This window comes from Oncorhynchus tshawytscha, linkage group LG01 (genome assembly GCF_018296145.1).
Source record: "Oncorhynchus tshawytscha isolate Ot180627B linkage group LG01, Otsh_v2.0, whole genome shotgun sequence".
NCBI classification, from domain to species: domain Eukaryota; kingdom Metazoa; phylum Chordata; class Actinopteri; order Salmoniformes; family Salmonidae; genus Oncorhynchus; species Oncorhynchus tshawytscha.
The window spans coordinates 71,059,506-71,087,239 of record NC_056429.1 but is presented as its reverse complement, the minus strand read 5'-3'; the positions used below and the strand labels follow the sequence as shown (position 1 = coordinate 71,087,239).

The 27,734-nt window shown below is 43.5% G+C and overlaps 1 protein-coding gene across 3 annotated transcripts in view; it reads left to right on the top strand.

Moving 5' to 3' along the window:
• LOC112256030 (1-phosphatidylinositol 4,5-bisphosphate phosphodiesterase epsilon-1) overlaps positions 1–27,734 on the top strand; it is a 44,369-nt gene continuing 16,635 nt past the window's right edge. For 2 of the 3 annotated variants that reach the window (XM_024428986.2, XM_024428972.2), the window contains exons 1-12: positions 1–228; positions 822–2,237; positions 13,905–14,199; positions 14,514–14,833; positions 20,297–20,442; positions 20,530–20,785; positions 22,046–22,266; positions 22,605–23,331; positions 23,522–23,704; positions 23,850–24,091; positions 24,514–24,636; positions 24,851–24,987. In XM_024428986.2, coding sequence (XP_024284754.1) covers positions 1,053–2,237; positions 13,905–14,199; positions 14,514–14,833; positions 20,297–20,442; positions 20,530–20,785; positions 22,046–22,266; positions 22,605–23,331; positions 23,522–23,704; positions 23,850–24,091; positions 24,514–24,636; positions 24,851–24,987 — 3,835 coding nt within the window. In that variant the 5' untranslated portion in view covers positions 1–228; positions 822–1,052. The remainder of the gene's footprint in view (positions 229–821; positions 2,238–13,904; positions 14,200–14,513; positions 14,834–20,296; positions 20,443–20,529; positions 20,786–22,045; positions 22,267–22,604; positions 23,332–23,521; positions 23,705–23,849; positions 24,092–24,513; positions 24,637–24,850; positions 24,988–27,734) is intronic. The other variant, XM_024428980.2, reaches the window with a different exon arrangement.

Sequence of the window (27,734 nt, the reverse complement as noted above, 5' to 3'; positions counted from 1 at the left end):
CTGTAAAGGGAGCCCTGCCCGGTGAGATCCCTATTTCTGTGGCTCCCCCCTTCTCCCCTCTTCCCAGATCCCTCTCTTTTCCTCTCTCCCTCTCCCCTGATCACTCTTTTCCTCTCCTCCCAATCCCCCTCTTTTCTTATAGCCTACTGTGGATAGAGACGGAACAGGGACACATCTGGTCTGCTGCAACTGAATCTGGAGAGAGAAACACCAACCTTTCACACAAAGGTAAGGAAAACCTAACCATTCACAAGATCACAGGCTGAAAAGATTGAGAAGTTTCAGTCGTTTGACCTTTGATTATTCTAATAAGGTTTTCATGTGATATGTCGAAGAGTAGACCATTGATAATGCAGGGTTTTACATTGTCATACTGTAGCAGAAGAGAATGGGGTACAATACTTTCTTAACTATTTTTCATTCACCACTTTAGGAGCTTTAATGCATGTAGGTCACTGCACAGAGCTCTGTTACAGTTACCTCATAATCCGGTCTTAATGTTTTCTCACATTGTTTGGCCATAAGCAGGGAAAGTGTTTGGCCTTAGGCAGGGAAAGTGAGGGGAAGACTGATTGTATGGTTCATCTGCCTTCAATCATCACATCATAGTCACTTCCATTTCACAGGTTATGGTGCATTGTCCAGTATCCAGTGACAACTTGGCACTGCAACTTCAAACCTCTCACTACAGCTAATAATAATGATCTTGTTGTGATTTTGTTTGTATTCCGAGTTCAATAGATATCATTAGGACACTATCTAATTTGTTGGCTTGGGATAGTCTTCAGCACAAAACAGTTTTTGTGTGTTCTATTTTTCAGCTAATTTGAGTTCTCCTGCTGTCCCCTGCAGATTGGCGAGGGATGTGTCTACCTGGTCGGCACGGCAGCAAGGTCAATCTCTGAGTGTGCACAGAGGGAGGCATCTCCCGGACAGCGTTGACTCTCCTGGTGTTCACAGCTGTTGTGGACTCCACCTGCACCCACCTCTCGCTCTGAAGTCTCTGAATACAAACAAGGAGAAAGACACAGAAAGGCAGGCGGGCCGGCATTATGTTGGAGGAATTCTGTACCAGCAACACAGACGGGACAGAGGCGGGTGCCGATAAGATAGATCATGGGATTGTAAGGCCCAGGAGCCCACATGGGACCCAGCGGAGAGTTAAAGTCCAACTACACTCTAATGACACAGATGCACCACCACCGCCATTCCAACCGGATAAACACTCCAGCAATGGCTGCCGTTCAGTGGAGTCTCTGGATTCTGGATCGAGACAAAGAGTGTGTGTGACTGTGCGGCCTACCAGTAAACCTTCAGGCTGCTGCTGTGGCACAAGCCGCAGAAAGGGCCTTGGGCCTTGTGTACTGTGCTGCAGCCAAAGTAAACCGATCACAGACGTCTGTAATGACTCTGACAGTAACACTCCAGTCCAGAGAGCAGGGATCTCACCTCAGACGTACACAGTGGATAAAACAGGATATGTTACACAGAGCATTGTGGGTACTGTAGTACATCATGGTACAGATGTACGTAGGAGTGTCAAGGAGTTGGAGTCGCAGGAGTTGTCTCCTCTGTGCAATGCAAGGACACTACCAGGTGAGGGCAAGAACTGGTTTCAGAGCTTGCTCTACTCTGGTACCTCCTTAGGTGATAGAGGCAAGGAGGCTGTAGGGGGCAAAGTGTCAGACTCAGCATCCTCAGTCCCATCTTCCCCCGCAAGAGTCGCTACGGGCAGCTTCGCCTTCTGTCTCGTAGAGGAGATGACGTCATCAACAGTCGCTGACAGCAGCTGTGCCCACGGACTCAGAGATGGGCACATCAGCCCAGGGGGCAAGGCCAAAACGCAAAGGTGCTCTACACTGGCACTCCTTCCCACCAGCCCTCCCAAAAGCCCCACAGCTTTGAAGATGGACTCAGACAATGGGTTAGGATTTGACTGCGAGACTGAGGATAGCTTTGTATATAATAAGAGGGAGCGTTCGACGGTCCTGGTCCGTAGGTTCTTGAGGGATAACCAGAGGGTGAAGAAGTCTGTGTGTACAGGGACTAGGGCAATCATCAGGACATTACCCTCGTGGAGGATCAGTGAGGAAGCGTGGGACGCTGTCTGCAGAAGGGACCGTTTCTCTGGGCCTAGTGAATACAGTCGCTTGAGTGGATACAGTTCAACCTCTCAGAGTCTACATCTGCAAGCATGTAAACCTCACCTTGGAAATAAAGGAGACATGTTTTTTGAGGTAAGAACATACACACAGTTAGCTTTCATGGTTCCATTGAGCAAAACCGTGTCACTTTTAGTTTAAAATGTAAAAGCCCGAGACTGCACTGGACTCACTCACTCGCACGCACGCACGCACGCACGCATACAGACAACACACACACACACACACACACACACACACACACACACACACACACACACACACACACACACACACACACACACACACACACACACACACACACACACACACACACACACACACGGCGGGGCACAAAAATGAAAAATGTGTGTGAAATCCCCTGCTACAGTATGTAATAGTTACTACACACAGTGCAGTGTGAGACAAAACTCCCGGAGCTGCAGGGGAAATGGGGGTTGGGGTAGCCGGGTAGGAGAGCAGAGGGGAGGGGTGGTTAAAAGTTAAGTAGAACACTAGAGGCCTGTATTATAGAGGGTGCGTCTCAAATAGCACCTTATTCCCTAAAGTGCATTACTTTTCAACAAAGCCTTATGGTGAAAGGTAGTGCACTATATAGGGAATAGGGTGCCATTTGAGATGTAGAAAGAGGGTCTGGGATTGCTTCTCTGCTCCAGTGGGTACACACCCAATGGAAAAGTTAGGCTACACCATTACATCACAATCACTTGGCAGATGGTTACAGTCTCAACCATGAGAAACAAATAAAGTCAGTGGAAAACAAAGCACACACAGTCCAGAGTTTGTTTTTAAGGTGTTGCCGAGTCAAAAACAACAAGCTTCAGGGGAAATGAAAGGAACAACTTACATACTTATCCTACTTACATACTTAGCCTACTTACTTACTGGTCCATAATTTGCTAATGGTTTGGCTGATAGACCCAGAGCAGGTCAAGATATTCATAACCTGTATGGAAAGAAGAACCTCTGAGATTAGGATGATCAGAGAAAACTGGTGATGGTGATGTTTGTGTTGACTTAGAATAAATATTTTTTTCTATAATGGAAATAAGCCTTTGGGTTATATTTTGTTTTTCCCCCTCAATAATTTTGTGTGTATGTAAAGTTAATAAAAACAGGATGTGTGTACAGTGGTCCCACACAATAAATAGTTTATGAGTACATTCATAAAGAGGGGGATGTGTGGCATAAACTCAGAGGGGTTATGGTGGTTTAAAGTGTCAATCTGGGATAGAAACTAACTGCAGACCTCATTCAGTACTAATTCTGCAGTGGCAATAGACTCGACCCTGACAGGAAACAATACCGTGGATTAGACTTCCACCTAGTGGTAAACTACATATTGGTCCATATTGAATCGTTGGAACAGAGAAGTGTCCAATCTGGAAAACACTGCTGTTTGCTCCAGTCAAAGCAATAACACTCCTGATTCAACTTAGCAATAAATGAAAGTCTGCGTTAAATACTTTATTCCTTGAATTTGGGGAATAACATTTCAATCTAATTCCAGTAAATTAATTGCACTTCTTTGAAAATAAATTATATGGCTGATTTCAATGGTTTCTTCTTGTTTATTACCGTGAACCTGCAACAAAGAAGCTCAGATGTGTGAGTGCCTTTTGCATTTTGATTTAACTGGCAGCCATGGAAATTGAATTAACTCCAACTCTTGTTGTACAAGAGGTATTTGTACTAGAGGAGGCTGGTGGGAGGAGCTATAGGAGGATTGGCTCATTATAATGGTTGGAATGGAATCAATGGAACGGAGTCAAGCGTGTGGTTTCCATATGTTTGTTGTGTTTGGTATGGTTCCATTCCAGCCATTACAATGACCCTGCCTTCCTATAGCTCCTCCCACCAGCCTCCACTGATTAGTACTGAACCGCCATGGTCTCAGCAGAAAATAAGACTTTAGATCCTGGTTAAGTTGTTTCTGTACAAAATAATGCCAGAATCTATGTCAGTAATCAGGTGATCAAGGTTAAAATAGGTCATTTTAGGGTTGGCTGAACTCATAGAAAACACAACACTTGTTACATACTACTTTTAACTGTGGGTCAGGGTTAAGGACAATTCAGAGAATTATTAGGGGAAATTCTGTGAAAGAAAACATTACCATTGAAAATAGCAGCTCGGCAATTGAATAAACAATTGTGATTGGTAATTGTGTGTGCATGTGTGCATGTCCTCTGTGTGTCTTGAGTGCACTCACTGCCGACCAATGTGTTAAAATAAGGCTTTGTTTATATAGTAAAGAGATTTTCACCCATCACCCAAACTGGATGGCTGTGTGGGAAAAAACATTGCTGTCTTGGTTTTGAAATACATTGGGATCAAATGTATTTACAGTATGATATGAAAGATATAGGCATATGTACATGAGCTGCAGACCTGGGATAACTATAGTTGTAACCAGGGGCATTTTAGAAGTGGGGAGGATATAATCCTTTTATTTCTATATATATATTCTTTTTTAATCCTGTAGGATAAACACTCCAACCAGTCTACCCAATTTCTCGGAGGCGTCTGCATGGTCCTAAAGCACACCGTTGCCTCGTTTTGTATCACATTCCCAATGATAAAACTATGTTACTGTTAGCATTCTCTGTATCACTTAACATGAAACTGTTCTTGTGCCTGTATAATAAAACTGTAATTACTTTTGGAGCAACATTTTATTAGCATGTTGTTACATAATACTTTGGTAATTGCATTTTATTGCATACAAATGAGCTGAGAGTTTTTGTAACTACTGTACACAATAGGAAGGGACTGTGCTTTATTCCACTTATGTTATAATTCATTATTTATGCAATTATAAAGCATTTTCCAAAGTCCTATGAGACAACAATGCTGCTATTGTAATAATTACAAAATTACTACACATGTATCAAAACTTGATGTTAAGTGTTACTGTATTACCTCATGTCTCACTCATTGTGAAAATATACTTGTTAGTAATTTTGATGCTGCAGAAGTGGTCTACTATAATGTTGAGGGGATTCCATGTCCCTTATGTATTTCATTCTAGAAAATAGGCTATATTAAGATTAATATCTAAGAGCCCTCCAAACCATGTGCTTATGATCATATATTTAAACTAATCAAACTAAGTGTTGTAGTTTTTGGTTCTTCATCAAATATTTGGCAGCCATCAAATACATTTTTGTTTTCAAACAACTTGCATGTAATTCAAATACCTTTAAATATGATTTGGTTTTCTGAGAGGTATTCAACATTTTCTGAGACCTTTATTTGAATATCAAAGAAAATAATTGGCTTTTAGTTGAAACTCTATATAAACTATATTTGACTACCTTGAGTATTTGAAAAGTTTGTATTTTCAAACAAACAAAAAAAGATAACTATTTTCTATATTTTAGTTGAAGCCCACGGCATTGTCACGGCTGTCGTAAGAACAGGACCAAGGCGCAGCGGATGTTGAGTTCCACATATTTAATTCAAAGAGAAACTTAAACAAAACTAAATATATCAAATAAACGAACAACTAAACATGACTACGTGGTGCAAAAACACAAAACAATATCCCACAAACACAGGTGGGAAAAATAGCTACTTAAATATGATCCCCAATTAGAGACAACGATTACCAGCTACCTCTAATTGGGAATCATACAAAGCACCAACATAGAAAATATAAACTAGAACACAACATATAAATGTTAAACTAGAATACCCCCTAGTCACGCCCTGACCTACTACACCATAGAGAAACAAGGGCTCTCCATGGTCAGGGCGTGACAGGCCTCTTGTATCAACTCCAATCATCAGGGAGTTCTGACACCAAATCATTGCAAGAAAAAAAAACATTCTATTGAAAAGACCTGGCTGTTTTTAATGCAGAACGTAGAACTGTAATTAGTCTATGCTTCATATCGATCTGCAACACTTACCATTTTGCCATAATGAGAGAGAGAGAGAGAGAGAGAGAGAGAGAGAGAGAGAGAGAGAGAGAGAGAGAGAGAGAGAGAGAGAGAGAGAGAGCTATTGAATGAACCCACAGTAGAGTCATTGGTGAATTACATCACAGTGGCTAATACTGGCTATGTAGTCACTGTAGTGGTTTACAGTAGGAGATGAGAGATGGGGATGTGTATTTTATATATAAAGGTAATGTTATTTTCCTAATACCTCTTACTAATGTCCAGTCTCCCTAACCATATAAGGGGAGCTGTCCCAAAACACACACACACACTCTTTCTCTCTCTCTCTCTCTCTCTCTCAGGTTTCAGACATGCTCTCCCTCTTCTGTCTCAAACATATCTCCCTCCTCTCTTCCTCTCTCTTCCACTACAAACTGGAACATACAGACATGACACGACTATTGTGGATTTACTGACCTTCACCAATTTTGGATGCTGTATCACATTAGGCATGGTCTTCTAATGTAAGTCAGAATATATTTGATCTTTATTTCAGATGGTTCATTCAAAGAAAGCACTAGTACTTTACTAACATTTCTACCAAACCATGCATACTATAATCTTTGCTATTCAAATCAGTGGGGATCGCTCAAATTAGAGTATGATTGTCTTTCTGATGGTAAATGTGGGTCCAATTTGTCAGTCTTCAGACAGCTGGAACGTAATCCGAGAACCTTGATACTGATCAACTGTTTTGTAAAATCCTACCAGACATAGGCATAGTGTTGCTCATGACAGTGTTGCAAGGATTCCATGCATGTTCTTCTCAACTGTCGTTTCACAGGGTTTCATTAGAAAACATACAGTACATGCATCCTTGTGACACGAGCTGCAGTATTATAGTCTATTGAAGACTCTATGGATGGCTGAAGTTTCAAGTTTTATTAGTTGTATGTACAGGATACACATGGTATACACTGTCCAATGAAATGCTCACTTGCAGGTTCCTTCTCGACAATGCAACAACAATAAGAAATAATAAAAGTTAAGAATCTGAACATAAAGTTAATGGCTCAGTAGAATAGAATAAACATTTTAGCATAAGTATAATACAGGAAGGCACAATTTATAGTCCAATATTGACATGTGTTTTGGGGAAGGGGTGTGTGTGTGTGTGTGTGTGTGTGTGTGTGTGTGTGTGTGTGTGTGTGTGTGTGTGTGTGTGTGTGTGTGTGTGTGTGTGCGTGTGTGTGTGTATGAGTGTGTGTGGATGAGTGTGTGTGGATGAGTGTGTTGATGAATATAGATCTGTATGGGTGTGTGCGTTAGTGAGTGCATGTGTGCTGAGGTGCAGAGAGTCAGAGCAGGTGGTCAGTCCAGTTCAAGTGTTCAGCAGTCTGATGGCTTGTAAATAGAAACATTCTCTGAGCCTGTTGGTATCAGACCTAATGCTCTGATACTGTCTGCCCAATTGCAAGGTAGTGATTCAAATCAAAATCAAATTATATTAGTCACGTGTCAAATACAACAGGTGTATTACAGTGAAATGCTTACTTACGAGCCCCTAACCAACAATGCAGTTTTAAAAAATATGGATAAGAATAAGAAATAAAAGTAACAAGTCATTAAAGAGCAGCAGTAAAATAACAGTAGCGAGACTATATACAGGGGGGTACCGGTACAGAGTCAATGTCCGGGGGCACCGGTTAGTTGAGGTAATATGTACATGTAGGCAGAGTTATTAAAGTGACTATGCATAGATGACAACAGAGAGTAGCAGCAGTGTATTAGAGGAGAAGAGGGGGGGCATTGCAAATAGTCTGGGTGGCCATTTGATTAGGTGTTCGGGAGTCTTATGGCTTGGGGGTAGAAACTTTTTAGAAGCCTCTTGGCCCTAGACTTGGCGCTCCGGTACCATTTGCCATGCGGTAGCAGAGAAAGCAGTATATGACTAAGGTGGCTGGAGTCTTTGAACAGCTCATGGCTGGGGTGTGTGGTTTCCTTGAGGATGCTGCAGGCCTTCCTCAGGCACAGTTTTGAGTAAATGTCCTGGATGGGTGGGGGCACCCGCTGAAGGGCCTTGCGGTTATGGACGGAGTAATTCCCACACCAGGCCGTGATGCAACCGGTCAGGACGCTCTCGATGGTGGAGCGGTAGTATTTGGAGCGGACCCAGGGTGCTATGCAGTACTTCTTCAGCTGCCTTAGGAAGTAAAGATGCTGTTGTGCCCTCTTGATAAGAGTGATGGTGTTGTTGGTCCATATCAAGTCCTCGGTGATGTGGACGCTAAGGAACTTAAAACTGCTCTCTCTACTGCAGTCCCATTGACGTGGATCAGGGCATGTTCCATGCTGCTTCCTGAAGTCAACAATCAACTCCTTTGTTTTGCTGACGTTAAGGGAGAGGTTGTTGTCCTGGCACCACAATGCCAGTTCACATGATGGAGTTAGTGTCATACAAAGCCACTTAGCAAAGGGACACCCCTGGAGTCCCCCTGTGTTAAGAGTCAGTGTGGAGGAGGTGTTGTTGCTAGTCCTGACAGCCCGTGGTCTGCCTGTCAGGACGTACAGGATCCAGTTGCAGAGGGTGGTGTCCAGACCCAGGGCTCTGAACTTGTTGTCGAGCTTGGAGGGAACAATAGTGTTGAATGCTTAACTGTAGTCAATGAACAGCATTCTCACATAGATGTTCCTCTTGTCCAGGTGCATTGAGGCTGTGTGAATAATGAAGGAAATGGCATCATCCATGGAGTGTTAGGCAAATTTGAGTGGGTCCAGTGTGCCTGGCATGCTGGCCTTGATGTGGGCCATGACCAGCATCTCGAAGCACTTCATTATGACCGGGGTGAGTGCGACGGTGCAATAGTCATTTGGGCATGTTACCTTGTCTTTCTTGGGGACTGGGATGATGGTGGTCTCCATGAATCATTTATCAAATGTAGTAGGGTGTTCCCTCTCATCCCCCTAGACTAAACATACAGTATGTGTTCTGTTTCATTTAAACAGACAGAAATGTATAAACTGACTACATGAGTTTAACTTTTAATATATGAAAGGTATTTGACTGACACTTAACATTAATGTAACATTTCTAAAGGGGTTGTAAAGAGTTTATCAGTAGTTTAAAGACAGGTGGTAATAAACAGTTATTACTATTTGAGAGAGAATGTTATTGGTTTAGACCTACAAAACATTGTACAAGTACTAGCAACAAGCTGAATGGAAAGTAGGACTACAACTCACTTTCTTCTTTTAAATATTGAAACTTTACAAAATTGACAAAACCAAATATAATAACACTGTATATCTCAATAACCAAGGCTTTCTTCACCTGCTCTGATATGAAAGAAATGGACTGGCAGATGCAAATATTAAAGGCTTCTTCTAACATACAGCTCTCGCCTTCCTCATGATCAGGACATAATGAAGGGAGAGCGGATGAGGAGAGGACACCACTATAGACAATTGTGATGCACCCTATGATCACGTTGAAATCGGCCAAAATCCTGATCTTTGAGTGAGAATGAAGAGATTTGACCACAAAATTATTTGACAAACGAGGTCCATTGATGGCTATTCTCCCAACGTCTGGGGAGGCCTCTGGTCCAGCCCAGCTCATGCTGGGTCTTATTCATTATTCTCCCAACGTCTGGGGAGGCCTCTGGTCCAGCCCAGCTCATGCTGGGTCTTATTCATTATTCTGCCAACGTCTGGGGAGGCCTCTGGTCCAGCCCAGCTCATGCTGGGTCTTATTCATTATTCTCCCAACGTCTGGGGAGGCCTCTGGTCCAGCCCAGCTCATGCTGGGTCTTATTCATTATTCTGCCAACGTCTGGGGAGGCCTCTGGTCCAGCCCAGCTCATGCTGGGTCTTATTCATTATGGCAAAATGTTTTTAGGAAAAAAATGTCTTACGGAAAACAAAAATAAGCTGTTCTTATTGGACAAATCCAGGGAGCTGATAAACAACCAGAAATAACAATTGATTTTTGGGTTCAAAGCTAAACTTAGATATGTGTTTCTGGTTGTCGAGTCTATTAGACCATGACCATTTCAAGCTTATCTTTCAAGAAAAAAAAGAGAAGGTTATTTCAGAATATTTATGCAAATGTATTGGCTAAGTTATTGATCCCACTTTGTAGTATACCCCTCAGGTATAGTCCCTCCCTGTTTAAATTTGTTTTCTTACGTTTGGTGCCCAACGAACATGACCCAGAGTTTGATAAAGCATGTGGCCGTGGAGCCCGTGGAGCTGTGCAGGTATCAGACTGTCTAAACATGGCTGATTGATCATTGATAAGGATGGAGGCCGGGCCAGGCCAGTCCGGGCAAGGGGACGTACACGTCCTGGAAAACAAAATATTTAGTCAGCCCTGACGCTCTCCAGACCTGAGATGCATGCCATAGAGAGTGCTGGAGGAAAGAGCAAGTCACTTGAGCATTCAGATGATACAGTCGGTATGCTAAACTAAATGATGCACAGCCTGGTCTCAGATCTGTTTGTGCTGTCTTGCCAACTCCTATGGTCGTTGGTCATTGGCAAGACAGCACAGACACAACTGGGAGTCTGGGACGAGGCTAGCAAAAATGTGCTAACTTTGTCAAAGGTAGACTGGAAATAGGACAACATCATACAGTGTTTCCCCTATATTCATTGCCCACCGCTGCTAAATTTTTGCCACCGCTGCAAAAAATATGTAATTTTAAAAATATATATATTGCTGTCGATACGCGCTTTTAAATTAATAGTCCTTTGCTCAAAGACTGGAAGTCTATTGGAAGAGCTAGCATGTCATACCTGAGGGGTGTACTACAAAGTGGGATCAATAACTTAGCCAATACATTTGCATAAATATTCTGAAATAACCTTTCATTTTTTTTGCTAGTAGCAATGCACCCCACCCTTGTCACCACTGCTGAAAGAAATCCTCGGGGAAACACTGTCATCATACAATATGATTGGTGCAACCGTTTGGTTACAGAAATCAACAACAGCACAATTCATACAACCTGTTATGTATGATATCTGCACATAGATATAGAAGTATGGAGAATGGAAGACATTCTATAAGAATTAACATGTGTGTGTGTGTGTGTGTCTGGTGCATGCATACGTCTGTTCATTAGTGCGTTCATTCATGTGTTGGAGAGAATAACATAATTTATGACTATGAGTTCCATACCCTTTAAAGGAACCGAAGGAGGATAAAGTGCTGTGAGGATGATGTGAATATAATTTCTGAATATTCGACTCCAGGGAGTAAATATTTGGTTTAGCTAAAGCACAATGTCTGTTAGGCTCTGCCAGCTGGATCTGCTTCCCTGACTTCTCTCTCTCCTCTCTCCCCATACTGACTAACAGCCAAAGGGGACTGGAGAGGGGGGGAGGCTGGATATCCTGGGTCCTACGGAGGGTTGGTGGAGGATATGGGGCTAGAGGTCCTCAGGATTGGTGGTGATGGTGGTGGTAGGGGGTTGCTCTCTGTCTCCTCTCTCCCAACACTGGGTAAAATACACAGTTTGGGAGGGGCTATGGTGGTGGGCGCCCTCCAAGGGTGCAGACCTTCCCTCTCATCTTTCCACATACTGGCTAACAACCATCTCCCCGGGTTCAGAGGGTTTAGATAAGCAAAAAGGTGTGGGTCCGCACTCAAAAAGATGTCTCATAAAGCTTCTTCAATGTTTGTATTATTTTTACAGGATCAGAGGGTTTACCTACAGCCAGTGGTGTAAAGTACTTAAGTAAATACTTTAAAGTACTACTTAATCTGTACTTTACTGTATATGTATATTTAAATTTTTTGTGAATTTTACCCCTTTTTCTCCCCAATTTCGTGGTATCCAATTGTTTAGTAGGTACTATCTTGTCTCATCGCTACAACTCCCGTACGGGCTCGGGAGAGACGAAGGTTGAAAGTCATGCGTCCTCCAATACACAACCCAACCAAGCCGCACTGCTTCTTAGCACAGCGCCATCCAACCCGGAAGCCAACCGCACCAATGTGTCGGAGGAAACACCGTGCACCTGGCAACCTTGGGTAGAGCGCACTGCACCCTGCCCGCCACAGGAGGCGCTGGTGCGCAATGAGACAAGGATTTCCCTACCGGCCAAACCCTCCCTAACCCTGACGACACTAGGCCAAACTCCCGGTCGCGGCCGGCTACGACAGAGCGCGAACCCAGAGTCTCTGGTGGTGCAGCTGGCGCTGCATTACAGCGCCCTTAACCACTGCGCCACCCGGGAGGCCCTACTATTCATATTTTTGACAATGTTTTTTCACTACATTCCTAAAGAAAATAATGTACTTTTTACTCCATACATTTTCCATGACACCTAAAAGTACTCGTTACATTTTGAATGCTTAGCAGGACTGGAAAATGGTCCAATTCGAACACTTATCAAGAGAACATCCCTGGTCATCCATACTGCCTCTGATCTGGCAGACTCACTAAATACAAATGCTTCTTTAGTAAATCATGTCTGAGTGTTGGAGTGTGCCCCTAGCTATCCGTAAATAAATAATAAATATAAAAATTGTGCCGTCTGGTTGGCTTAATGTAAGAAATTTGAAATTATTTATACTTTTACTTTTGATACTTATATTTTTTTTTATAAAAACATTTTTTTTTAGACTTTCACTAAAATAGCATTCACGTTTACTTGAGTCACTTTCTATTAAGGTATCTTTACTTTTACTGAAGTGTGACAATTGGGTACTATTTCCACAATCTGCCTACAGCTAACATGCAACAATGCTACAATGTGAGAATTGAAATACTTACATGTCAGATACACAGATCAGAAACGAAAGCAATACATTTCTACTACGGTCTCTCCATGTGGTCTGACCAAAATACCTGTTGCTTGATTAGGTTGGTTCACATCAATCAGGTTTTCCCATGTAGCTAAAGAGCTTAGTACTGTAGGTCCAAGAGCCGGGGACAAGGCAGAGAGGGGGGTGGGGGTTTAAAGGTGTTTGTGACACAATTGTTATGGGGCTTTTGGTGCACTGTCTTTAGATGTGTCACCTAGCAACAGAAGAGCCTCTTCCTCATAATGGCACTACTTTGTTAACTGAGAATCGTTGTTAATATCACAACCCTCATTTTCACACTATTTTAATGCTCAAACAAATGCATTAGAAAAACAAAAATGTATTCATATTATACTAACTGCCAAGTTGCATTTCAGAAGCAGACAGACACTTCATATAGATTTTGTCAGGCTAAAATGGAATACAAATAATTTAATATGTACATGTAGGTAGGGGTATAGTGACTATGCATAGATAATAAACAGCAAGTAGCAGCAGAGTAAAAAAAGGGGGGTCCAATGCAAATAGTCCGGGTAGCCATTTTATTAAGTGTTCAGCAGTTTTGTGGTTTGGGGTTAGAAGCTGTTAAGTAGCCTTTTGGACCTAGATTTGGCGCTCAGGTATCGCTTGCAGTGCAGTAGCAGAGAGAACAGTCTATGACTAGGGTGGCTGGCGACTTTGACCATTTTTAGGGCCTTCATCTGACACCGCCTGGTATAGAGGTCCAGGATGGCAGGAAGCTTGGCCACAGTGATGAACTGGGCAATACGCACTACCTTCTGCAGCGCCTTGGGGTCGGATGCTGAGCAGTTGCCATACCAGACGATGATGCAGCCAGTCAGGATGCTCTCGATGGTGCAGCTGTAGAACTTTTTGAGGATCTGAGGACCCATTCCACATTTTTTCAGTGTGTTCAGTAGGGAGAAAGGTTTTTAACATTTAGGGACTACTATCTGAACTTGTCCAATGACAACAAAGATAATTGTTTTCCGTAGCAAAACGTTTTGCCTTGCTGAACACGACTATCTTCCTCTGTCTTCCCAGGCATGCCATGCTCTGAGTGCTGAAGTAAGGGTGGCCAGATCCGGAGAGCTACTCCTTTCTTCCAGGAAGCTGCTGTCGTCTGCCGAGAGGAGGGATCTGTGTCGTAGGAGGGCCACATTGCCATGGCCAGGAGGAGGAGGGGTGTCTAGCTACCGAGCAACCCTACAGAGGACTGACGTTTCTGCCTACATTTCAGGGACCCTCCTGGAAGTGGTTCTGTCCATCGGCAACAGGGGAGAAAACGACTCTCCTCCCTGTATCACCACAAGTCCATTGGGCTGGGCTGTCCTGAAAGGTCCCATAACCAATATGAATCTTATGAAATTCAAGAAGATTAAACATTGAATCAAGTCAGCTTACATAATAAACTAAATGACATGTATATTAATCAAATGTGGTTCAAATACTACCTGAATTATCAGAGAGAAGGATGATCCATTCAGTTCTACAGGAAGTGTCTATGAGTAGGGGCTAGGGGACACATTGGAATTCAGAAACAATCTAGAGTATGTTCCTCCTGTCTTAACTCCCTCCTGACTCACCCTCCCTCCCCTCCCTCCTCCTTCACCCTTCACCCTCCCTATTTCCTATTTCCTCCCTCCCCCTCAGAGCGCCAGCTGCACTGCCCCATGGCGGGGTCCAGCGTGGTGCCGGCAGCTCCGCTGACAGAGGTCAACAAGGAGCTGTCTGACCTCTGTCCCCTGGTCAGTTTCCCGGAGGAGATGGCCTACGTCCTCATGGAGCAGGAGCTGCATCTATACAGCCGGATCTTACCCCTGGACTACCTCTGTTTCCTCACCCTCGACCTGGGGGGCCTTGATCAGTCACAGCCCCAGGGGCAGGCACACCAACCTGGACAACCCCATCCTATGGCTGGCTGCAGACGGCCCCACAATGCTGTAGAGGACCTGGTCACAAGATTCAATGAGGTGAGAGAGACATAACTCAGCAATACGGTGCATTAAAACTTAAAGCAGATTTACCTAGCTTGGTGGTGACCCTCCTGTAGGAACCTCAAGAGTTAACCAGTCCTGTGAATGGGTTAGGTGACTCAGGTGTCTATACCCCATCAGCAAAGTTAGATAAGACGGAAGTTTATGAAGAAGGGCAACAAAAAGTGAGTAATGTAGAAATCTATGGTCTTTAGCGAAGTCCAGCCGACCTTCTGCTACAGGAGGCAGTGATGAGTATCAAAACTGTCACCTGTAACAAAATGAAGGGCACTATAGTAGATTGCATACAAAGGTTTAAGAGTAGTAGCAGCTCCACATTGATAAATGATATAACTATAATCAAGAACAGATAAAAAGGTTGACTGAATAATCTGCTTCCTACTGCTTAGAGAAGGCATGATTTGTTTCTGTAGAAAAAGCCTTCTTTACATCTAAGACAACAGCACAAAGGGCAAGAAGGCAGAGACAACAATACATCACACACAACAATACATCATAGGACACATGGATATTAATTTGCTTAGGCCAACAAACCTTACATCTAAGCTTATTAACCAGCTCATTTATATGTTTTTAAAAATGTTAAATCCATATCAATCCAAATACCTAAGTATTTATATACGGGAACATGTTTGATTGGAGAACCATCTAATGAGTGAACATGTAGTTCATCTGAAACATTCTTACGAGAGTGTAAAAATAACATGTATTTCATTTTGCCTGAATTAAGCACAAGTTTTAAATTATCAAGGGATTCCTGCATAGATATAAAATCTGACTGTAATTTTGACACTGCCAGATCAACAGTCGGGGCAATAACATACATAATAATATAATCCGTAAATAGATGGAGTTGACTTTTTTACAGATTGACCATTGGATTTTATATAAGTAGTGAAGAGAACAGGTCCCAAAATCGACCCATGTGGTATGAGCACGGTGGTAATTCAAGAAATCCAGACTTAACCCTATCAACCACGATGGCCTGAGTTCTGTCACTAAGATAATCGTGAAACCATGAACAGGCTGTCACGTTGGTATGAAGGATCAGGAGACAGGCGCAGGAATGCGTAATAGTTTTTTTTATTAAGCCCCAAATTACGGCGTGCCGTGTAAAGGCACGGGGACAAAGACCAAACAAAAACACAGGGTTGAAACCCAAACAAAATAGCGAGGAGTACCTTGAGTAAATAAGACACGCGCACAATGATTAACACATGGGACGAGACCCATAATCAACTGCACAATCCACAAGGGCACAAAGCCTAAAACACACAGCACAGGTACTCACACACCAACGGACATAGTAACAATAATCAACACCACCATGGTGAACAAAGGGCACATATATACAAATACAATCAGTGGGAAAAGGGACCAGGTGTGCGCAATGAAAGTTCCATAGGGATCCGTGACACAGGCGTCAGAGCTCAGGCCTATCGAGGACAACTTATTCAATAAATTCAATAAAAAACACAATAAATGTTCAAAGAACTTTCTAAGAATATTATTTACAAACATATACATTCCGTTCTCACCATAAACACTCTCTCTATCCTCTATCTTGCGAAGTGTGTTCAGGTTTGTTGGCCTATGTGTCCTATGATGTATTGTTGTGTGTGATGTATTGTTGTCTCTGCCTTCTAGCCTTTTGTGCTGTTGTCTGTGCCCAATCATGTTTGTACCCTGTTTTGTGCTGCTACCATGTTGTGATGCTGCCATGTTGTGTTGCTACCATGTTGTTGTCATGTTGTGTTGCTACCATGCTGTGTTGTAATGTGTTGCTGCCATGCTATGTTATCATCTTAGGTCTCTCTTTATGTAATGTTGTGTTGTCTCTCTTGCCGTGATGTGTGTTTTGTCCTATATTTTTATTTTATTTTTAATCCCAGCCCCCATCCCGGCAGGAAGCCATCATTGTAAATAATAATTTGCTCTTAACTGACTTGCCTAGTTAAATAAAGGTGAAATAAAATGTAAAAAATTTCATATCTGTGCTTGGAGTTCAAAACCATTAACCTAAGCTAGCAGTGTAATGTATAGCAGAACATGATAAAAAAAACAATCATAAACCGTTCTCAGAATATTAATAAAACCTCCCAGGAAGACTTTCAGGGAACCATAGTAAAATGTTCTCAGAACTTCCCTTCACCTTAAACACTGACGTTCCCAGAACAGACTAAATTTTTACTTCCATTTTAAGAATGTAAAAAAAAAAGGCTTATGGCTTCGTTCCCAGAACCAATGGGAAACCAAAAACGTACGTTCCCACAACTTCAAAGGAACCAAATGTGCTAGCTGGGAACTAACCTGCTATGTGTCTCAGCATGGGGCATCGTTGGTCCACCTCCAGAGTAACTATGCCTGAGACCAGTAGCCTCATTTATAAACCGTGCACATGTACAAAATGTCCTCTAAAATGTGCATGCTTAAGTTTTCACGCAAACGTGGGCATTTATACAAATTTAACTTGAAGTGAGAATGTGTTAACCTCCTCGCAAACCTTAGACCATGCATACAGATGTGCTCACATCTGTTATTTGTTGAAATATTGTATTGCAAGCTGGTAAGTAATATTTGTGCATATGGAGAATAGGATTAAAAGCTTATTTATAAAAAAACTAAAAACAGGAAAACATATTAACAATGCAACCATTATTGAGAAGTGCGAAAATCTTTTTTATTTTTAGAATCTAAAATCTTAGAATTAGGGTGCAGTGGTTTAATGTACTTGGCCCAGTGTTGTCCAGGTTAGGGGATGGTTTGGCCGGTGGGGCTTTACTTAGCTCAACGTGCTCTAGCGACTCCATGTGGTGGGCCGGGTGCCTGCAGGCTGACCTCGGATTTCAGTTGAATGGTATTTCCTCCGACATATTGGTGCAGCTGGCTTCTGGGTTAAGCGGGCGAGTGGTAAGAAGCGTGGTTTGGCGGGTCGTGTTTCGGGGAATGCATGACATGACTCCCGAGCCCGTTGGGGAGTTGCAGCGATGAAACAAGATTAAAATTGGGGAGAAAAAAGGGGTATAAAATAAAACTTATAATTAGACATAAGAATCTTTTCCTACTCATTTTATTATCATAATCATTGCAGAACACACTTTGCCTCCATAACAGCCTGAATTCTTCAGGGCATGGATTCCATAGGTTGGAAATATTCCACAGGGATGTTGGTCCATGCTGACGCAATGGCAGCACACAGTTTCTGCATATTGGATGGCGGTACATCACTACCAGCCTGTACCGTTTACAGCAGGCAGGATGGGTCCATGGACTCATGGTGCTTACGTCAAATCCTGACTATGCCATCAGCATGACTCAACAGGAACAGGATTTGTCGGACCAGGCAATGTTTTTCCACTCCTTAATTGTCCAGTGTTGGTGATTGCTTGCCCACTGGAGCCACTTCTTCTTGTTTTTAGCTGATAGGAGTGAAACCTGGTGTGGTCATCTGCTGCAATAGCCCATCTGTGACAATGATCGACACTACGTGGACCTAATAGCCTAGTAAAAAGATAGTCTATATGTATTTCAAGTTTTGCAATATCATAGGCAGTACTGTTTATAATACCGGTATACAGTTCAAATTAGTAACTGCTATTTTACATTGAAGTAGACTTATGTACAGTTGAAGTCAGAAGTTTACATACACCTTAGCCAAATACGTTTAAACTCAGTTTTTCACAATTCCTGACATTTAATCCTAGTAACAATTCCCTGTCTTAGGTCAATTAGGATCACCACCTTATTTTAAGAATGTCAGAATAATAGTAGAGAGAATGATTTCTTTCAGCTTTTATTTATTTCATCACATTCCCAGTGGGACAGAAGTTTACATTACACTCAATTAGTATTTGGTAGCATTGCCTTTAAATTGTTAAACTTGGGTCAAACATTTTGGGTAGCCTTCCACAAGCTTCCCACAATAAGTTGGGTGAATGTTGGCCCATTCCTCCTGACAGAGCTGGTGTAACTGAGTCAGGTTTGTCGGCCTCCGTGCTCACACATGCTTTTTCAGTTCTGCCCACACATTTTCTATTGGATTGAGGTCAGGGCTTTGTGTTGGCCACTCCAATACCTTGACTTTGTTGTCCTTAAGGCATTTTGCCACAACTTTGGAAGTATGCTTGGGGTCATTGTCCATTTGGAAGACCCATTTGCGACCAAGCTGTAACTTCTTGACTGATTTCAGGAGATGTAGCTTCAATATATCCACAGAATTTTCCTCTCACGTGATGCCATCTATTTTGTGAAATGCACCAGTCCCTCCTGCAGCAAAGCACCCCCACAACATGATGCTGCCACCCACATGCTTCACGGTTGGGATGGTGTTCTTCGGCTTGCAAGCCTCCTCCTTTTTCCTCCAAACATAACGATGGTCATTATGGCCAAACGGTTCTATTTTTGTTTCATCAGACCTGAGGACATTTCTCCAAAAAGTACGATCTTTGTCCCCATGTGCAGTTGCAAACCATAGTCTGGCTTTTTATGGTGGTTTTGGAGCAGTGGCTTTTTCCTTGCTGTACGGCCTTTCAGGTTATGTCGATATAGGACTCGCTTTACTGTGGATATAGATACTTTTGTACCTGTTTCCTCCAGCATCTTCACAAGGTCCTTTACTGTTGTTCTGGGATTGATTTGCACTTTTCGCACCAAAGTACGTTCATCTCTAGTAGACAGAACGAGTTTCCTTCCTGAGCGGTATGACGGTAGCATGGTCCCATGGTGTTTATACTTGCATACCATTGTTTGTACAGTTGAACGTGGTACCTTCAGGCGTTTGGAAATTGCTCCCATGGATGAACCAGACTTGTGGAGGTTTACAATGTTTTTCTAAGGTCTTGGCTGATTTCTTTTGATTTTCCCATGATGTCAAGCAAAGAGACACTGTTTGAAGGTAGGCCTTGAAATACATCCACAGGTACACCTCCAATTGACTCAAATTATGTCAATTAGCCTATCAGAAGCTTCTAAACAGCTTTTTTCCAAGCTGTTTAAAGGCACAGTCAATTTAATGTATGTAAACTTCTGACCCACTGGAATTGTGATACAGTGAATTATAAGTGAAATAATCTTGTTGGAAAAATTATTTGTGTCATACACAAAGTAGATGTCCTAACCGACCTGCCAAAACTATAGTTTGATAACAAGAAATTTGTGGAGTGGTTGAAAAACAAGTTTTAATGACTCCAATCTAAGTGTATGTAAACTTCCGACTTCAACTGTATGTATAGTATGTGCACAGACTTTTCAGAAATGGTGCATACAGAAATTGAGCGAGAAATTTATGCAAAGGTTTTAAATGAGGCCCCTGAAGACTTGTGTTGGCTTCCAAAGCTAATGCCTTGGCTTCAGCTCAATAGGCTAACACAGTCCTGTTACACAAAGGTAACCCAGGATTCACACCCAGTTTGCTACACTTACATTTACTGTATTTTCCAGGTGAGCTCCTGGGTGACGTGGATGATTATGACAGCTGGTTCTATGGAGGAGAAGAGAGAGGTGTTCTCATGTCTGGTCCATGTGGCCAGGTGCTGTTGGAACATGGGAAACTATAACACCGTCATGGAGTTCCTGGCTGGACTCAGGTAGAAACAAAGATAGAACCAATTATTCAAGGGAACACTCTACATCTCTCTATTCACACTCAGCATCTCCCCCATCCTACCCTTCAGGTCTCGCAAGGTGCTGAAGATGTGGCAGTTCATGGACCAGTCGAACATCGAGACCATGCGTGCTCTGAAGGATGCTATGGCGCACCACGAGACGTCTGCAGAGTACAGGAAGGTGGTCTCGCGTGCCCTCCACATCCCAGGCTGCAGGGTAGTGCCCTTCTGTGGGGTCTTTCTGAGAGAGCTAGGGGAGGCCCTGGATGGAGCAGCTAGCCTGATCAGCCTCAGACCACGCCTCAGCTCACAGGACTCTGTGGAGGTGAGGAATGATACATTTTTTGCCTGGTCCCAGATCTGTTTGGGGGGTGTGACAATGGCCATAGGAGTTGTCAAGACAGTAAAAACATATCTAGGATCAAGTTAGAGCATTGACATCAATGCACCTGTTTTCACCTGTTGTTTCCCATACTTCCTTCTGTGATATTCCTTACAAGACATTTAAATAACAAGGTTAACGTTTCAAATTGTATTGTCACGTGCCCAAGTATAGTAAAATGCCTTTCTTGCAAACTCTTCTCCAACAATGCAGTAATCCATATTTTTAGTACTATCAAAAAAAGTCAAGTAGAACAAAAACACAAGAAATAGAAATAGGAAGAGCATGAGAAAGTAAGAAGCTATATATAGGGTCAGTGCCAATACCATATTTACAATGTGCAGGGATACTGGAGTGGAACTGGGGTAGATATGTGTAGGGGTAAGGTGACTAGGCATCAGGATATATTATAGACAGAGTAGCAGCAGCGTGTGGGATGGTTGTATGAATGTGTGTGCGTGTTATGTGTGTGTGAGCAAATGAAATGTGTGTGTGTGCATGTGCGTGTATGTGTGTTGGATTGTCAGTGTGTGTATGTGTGAGTGAGTGTGTAGAGTGTGGATATAGTGAGTGTGCCAGTGTGCATAGTCAGTTGGAAAATAAAAACAAAATGGAAGGCTCAATGCAGCTAGTCTGTGTAGCCATTTTGTTAGCTATTTAGCAGTGTTATGACTTGGGAATAGAAGCTGTTCAGGAGACTGTTGGTGTCAGACTTGTTGCTCTGGTACCGCTTGCCGTACGGAAGCAGAGAGAACAGTCTATGGCTTTGGTGGCTGGAGTCTTTAACAATTTCCTTTCACACCGCCTGATATAGAGGTCCAGGGAGCTGGGCCCCAGAGATGTACTGGGCTGTCCACACCACTAGCTGTAGCACCATGTAATCAAGGGCTGTGCAGTTTCCATACCAAGCAGTGATGCAGCCAATCAAGATACTCTCGATGGTGCAGCTGTAGAACCTTTTGAGCATTTGAGGGCCCATGCCAAATCTTCTCAACCTCCTGAGGGGGAAGAGACGCTGTCATGCCTTCTTCACAACTGTTTGCGTGTGGGTGGACCAATTAAGTTCTTAGTGAGTTCTAGACCTTTTTCTTAACAACGTCGATCCCTTTAGGCCAAAAGTGAATCTTCACACAACCCGACTCATCATGAATATACTTTAGTAATTGTTCCCATCTTAAACACCACCATGTCTTCTTTCCATAGTTTCTCTCTGACTACAACGGACAGGACAACTTCTTGCAACGGGCGGGGCCAGATGGGCTCAACCAACAAGAGAAGGAAGGAACTGTCAATAACATCCTACAGACCATCCGTAGCTGCAACCGCAGTATGGAGTCTGAGGATGGGGAGGAGTCCGGAGGGGCTGGTGATGGGAGCATCCCTGGTTCACGTAAAAACTCCTTCATGGACAGCTACCGCAACCAGTAAGTGTTCACAATGGAAGCACCTAACTTTTTAGTGGATTGTGCTTGATTTTGGTTTAGATTGTGCTAAAGAATGTCAATCAAATGTGGAAACATTGGTACCACAACACCATACGATAAGTTGATCTGCTATCTGATACAAGCTAGGTGAAGTTGGCTCCTCATTTCAATATTTAATTGTGTTAATTTTAATTGTCAATGCATTATCATTTGTTTAGCATTTTGCATCTTTAGAAATATTTGTGTTGGTGTCTAATTGTATATAATCTGTATTAATTTGAATGTTTTTGGGGGGTAATTTTTCTCTCCTGAAAACCCTCTTCTCCGCAATTGGTCAGGTTCACCGTGGGCGATCTCTCCGACTCTGCGGGTGACCCATCTGACCTATCACAGGGCAAAGACCCAGACCTCCAGGGTAGTGGTGAGAGGACTCAGAAGGCCTTTGCCCATGGTACGGAGCTCATCCCCTGGTACATCCTTACCCTCCACCCCCACGTGCAGCACTTCCTCCAGCAGGGCGCTACTGTGATCCATTACGATCAGGACTCCCACCTCACCGCCCGCTGCCTGCTCAGACTCCAACCTGACAATTGTGTCCTCACCTGGGCCAAGCTCCACAGTGGCGGTGGGGGCCTCCCTGGTTCTAGCTCTGTCCCTGACTCATCCAAGCTTCGGAGCCCCACCGGGTCAGGGGCTGGTGGTCAGACCCTCCCCCACTGCAGGCCTCAGTACTGCGGGCAGTCCATACTGAAAGGCCTGGCGGATGGATTCCTGGATCTCTCCGTGGCTAAAGCTGTCTTCATGGGCCATCCAGGGGCTGACATTCAGGCGGTATGCCTGCAGAACAAGCTCTCATGTGGGTTGAGCCTGGAGGAGTGTGGGGTGACCCTGCTCTATGGGCTCCATACAACAGACAATAGGTTATTACACTTTGTGGCCCCCAGAAACACAGCTAGGATGGTGTATTCTGGGCTGCAGGCCCTGTTAGCTGCTCACAGGAGGATGAGGAGGTTCCCTGATCAAAGGCTGCAGTGGCTCCGTAGGAAGTACATCAACCTCTATCAGGTGAGGGACTGTGATGTAGTGATGGAGTCAAGTTACTAAACCTCAGGTCAGAGTTAAGTACCAATTCCATAGTGTTCCAGTCTGAGTCAGAGTCACTACAGGTGACACTAATGGTGTCACCAGTCATGAAAATCGTGACACGAGTGAGTCCTGGACTCGAGCACTTCAACAGTATTTCTCTGTCTTCTAGGAGGATGGCAGGTACGAGGGTCCGACACTAGCCCAGGCCATCGAGCTGTTTGGAGGCAGGAGATGGAGTGTGGGTGCTGGTAGCATGGAGAAGTCTGGAGCTCAGAAGAGCAGCCATCTCACTGTGACCTCCAATCAGAAGACTGGTAGCTCTAATAAAAAGAAAAAGAAGGCTGTGACTAGGGTGAGGAAACATATTTTCGGTAGAGATTAGAGAACTCCTGTACAAATTCCTGGTGCTGGGTTGGAAGAGCATGTTGAGTCAGTTTCAATAAAATAACTACATTTTTTGTGTCTGTGTGTGTGTGTGTGTGTGTTTATGGTGATAGGGGGACAGTGGGGATGCCACAGATGATGAGATGGTGTCACATAAGGTGAAGAGTGGTTGGGATATCTTAGTACGGAGTGCACCGGACCCAACAGACAACATGGACCAAGACCAAGATGACAACAGCTCCTATGGTTTCCCAGGGCCTCTCTCCCCCTCCAGCAGTAGATCCATGGTCATTAGCACATCTTCCTCCTCCATCTCCTCCTCATCCTCAGCCTCCAATCAGAAGGCTCAACCGGGGTAATATGCTACAAAGTGGGGTATATTCTTCATTATAAACTGAGTGGTTTGAGCCCTGAATGCTGATTGGCTGACAGCCGTGGTATATACCCCGGGTATGACAAAGCATTTATTTTTACTGCTCTAATTACGTTTGTAACCAGTTTATAATAGCAATAAGGCACCTCTGGGGTTTGTGGTATATGGCCAATATACCACGGCTAAGGGCTGTATCCAGGCACTCCACGTTGCGCCGTGGCTAAGAACAGCCCTTAGGTGTGATATATTGGCCATATATCACACCCCCTCATGCCTTATTGCTTAAGTATGTGAGTGTGTATATGCTTAATGTTTCATTCATTTTTGTGTGAGGATGTTTGTGCTGGAATTCGGTACACATAACATCTCTTTTAATGTGTATTTTTATTGGCTTCTCGCTTCAGTAATAGGCCCAATCAGACACTACCTAGCCGGGGTAAGAGCCAATCAAAGAGCTTCCAGAACCTCATGGTATCAGATGGCACCATGAGCTTTACTGAGTTTATTGAGCTCTTTAAGTCCTTCAGGTAATCTGCTTTACCTCAACATGAATCTATCTATGCTGTAAATTGTAATAAATTAACTGTTGATAAAATGTACATTCCTTTCCCAGTATTTAATCAATGGCAGATTGTGGCATTCCAGATAGGGCTTTCAGTAGTGTGTTTGATTTGCTCACTAGCATGACCTACAATTGAGTGAATTGGGGCCTACATATTTTGTTCCCATGTTGGTGAGTAGTATCCGGAGTCGTAAGGACCTGAAAGATGTGTTTGATGCCCATGCTGTGCCCTGTGGTCAGTCTGCCTCTGAGCCTGCTCCTCTCTACACTCACCTCAGCATCGACGACACAGTCACAGAACTGCAGCCAGACCTGGGTGAGTTACCTGCCCAGTTGGGGTCAATTCCATTTAGATTATATAGGAGTAATGTAGCCTGGTCCCAGATCTGTATGTGTTGTATAGTAATGCTTGGCTTGCTACGGACCACTGGCATTGGTGAGAAAAACAGATCTGGAAAAGGGCTAGAAATAACAGCAGGCTAGAAATAATAATCTTCAAACTACAAACTCACAGGAAGCTCAGAAAATGTGCAGTGTGAAAAGCCCTTAAGTGCCCTAACATATTTTTTTATTTAACCAGGTAGGCAAGTTGATAAAGCAAAGCAGTTCGACACATACAACAACACAGAGTTACACATGGAGTAAAACAAACATACAGTCAATAATACTGTAGAATAATAAGTCTATATAAAATTTGAGCAAATGAGGTGAGATAAGGGAGGTAAAGGCAAAAAAAAAGGCCATGACGAAGTAAATGGCGAAGTAAATACAATATAGCAAGTAAAACACTGGAATGGTAGATTTGCAGTGGAAGAATGTGCAAGGTAGAGATATAAATAATGAGGTGCAAAGGAGCAAAAATAAATAAATAAATACAGTAGGGAAAGAGGTAGTTGTTTGGGCTAAATTATGGATGGGCTATGTACAGGTGCAGTAATCTGTGAGCTGCTCTGACAGCTGGTGCTTAAAGCTAGTGAGGGAGATAAGTGTTTCCATTTTCAGAGATGTTTGTAGTTCGTTCCAGTCATTGGCAGCAGAGAACTGGAAGGAGAGGCAGCCAAAGGAAGAATTGGTTTTGGGGGTGGCCAGAGAGATATACCTGCACGTGCTACAGGTGGGTGCTGCTATGGTGACCAGCGAGCTGAGATAAGGGGGGACTTTACCTAGCAGGGTCTTGTAGATGACCTGGAGCCAGTGGGTTTGGCGATGAGCATGAAGCGAGGGCCAGCCAACGAGAGCGTACAGGTCGCAGTGGTGGGTAGTATATGGGGCTTTGGTGACAAAACGGATGGCACTGTGATAGACTGCATCCAATTTATTGAGTAGGGTATTGGAGGCTATTTTGTAAATGACTCAGTAGGATGGTCAGTTTTACAAGGGTATGTTTGGCAGCATGAGTGAAGGAGGGTTTGTAGCGAAATAGGAAGCCAATTCTAGATTTAACTTTGGATTGGAGATGTTTGATGTGAGTCTGGAGGGAGAGTTTATAGTCTAACCAGACACCTAGGTATTTGTAGTTATCCACATATTCTAAGTCAGAACCGTCCAGAATAGTGATGTTGGACAGGCGGGCAGGTGCAGGCAGCAATCGGTTGAAGAGCATGCATTTAGTTTTACTTATATTTAAGAGCATTTGGAGGCCACGGAAGGAGAGTTGTATGGCATTGAAGCTCGCCTGGAGGGTTGTTAACACAGTGTCCAAAGAAGGGCCAGAAGTATACAGAATGGTGTCGTCTGCGTAGAGGTGGATCAGAGACTCACCAGCAGCAAGAGCGACATCATTGATGTATACAGAGACGAGAGTCGGTCCAAGAATTGAACCCTGTGGCACCCCCATAGAGACTGCCAGAGGCATGGACAACAGGCCCTCCGATTTGACACACTGAACTCTATCAGAGAAGTAGTTGGTGAACCAGGCGAGGCAATCATTTGAGAAACCAAGGCTATCGAGTCTGCCGATGAGGATGTGGTGATTGACAGAGTCGAAAACCTTGGCCAGGTCAATGAATACGGCTGCACAGTATTGTTTCTTATCAATGGCGGTTAAGATAACATTTAGGACCTTGAGCATGGCTGAGGTGCACCCATGACCAGCTCTGAAACCAGATTGCATAGCGGAGAAGGTATGGTGGGATTCTAAATGGTCGGTAATCTGTTTGTTGACTTGGCATTCGAAGACCTTAGAAAGGCAGGGTAGGATAGATATAGGTCTGTAGCAGTTTGGGTCAAGAGTGTCCCCCCCTTTGAAGAGGGGGATGACCTCAACTGCTTTCCAATCTTTGGGAATCTCAGACGACACGAAAGAGAGGTTGAACGGGCTAGTAATAGGGGTGGTAACAATTTCGGGCAGATCATTTTAGAAAGAAAGGGTCCAAATTGTCTAGCCCGGCTGATTTGTAGGGGTCCAGATTTTGCAACTCTTTCAGAACATCAACTGACTGGATTTGGGAGAAGGAGAAATGGGGAAGGCTTGGGCGAGTTGCTGTGGGGGGTGCAGTGCTGTTGACCGGGGTAGGGGTAGCCAGGTGAAAAGCATGGCCAGTCGTAGAAAAATGGTTATTGAAATTCTCAATTATAGTGGATTTATCGGTGGTGACAGTGTTTTCTATCCTCAGTGCAGTGGGCAGCTGGGAGGAGGTGTTCTTATTCTCCATGGACTTTACAGTGTCCCATAACGTTTTTGAGTTTGTGTTGCAGGAAGCAAATTTTTTGTTTGAAAAAGCAAGCCTTGGCTTTTCTAACTGCCTGTGTATATTGGTTTCTAGCTTCCCTGAAAAGTTGCATATCATGGGGACTGCTCGATGTTAATGCAGAACTAATAGGATGTTTTTGTGTTGGTTAAGGGCAGTCAGGTCTGGAGAGAACCAAGGGCTATATCTGTTCCTCGTTCTAAATTTCTTGAATGGGACATGCTTATTTAAGATGGTGAGGAAGGCATTTAAAAACAATAACCAGGCATCCTCTACTGACGGGATGAGATATATATCCTTCCAGGATACCCCGGCCAGGTCGATTAGAAAGGCCTGCTCGCTGAAGTGTTTCAGGGAGCGTTTGACAGTAATG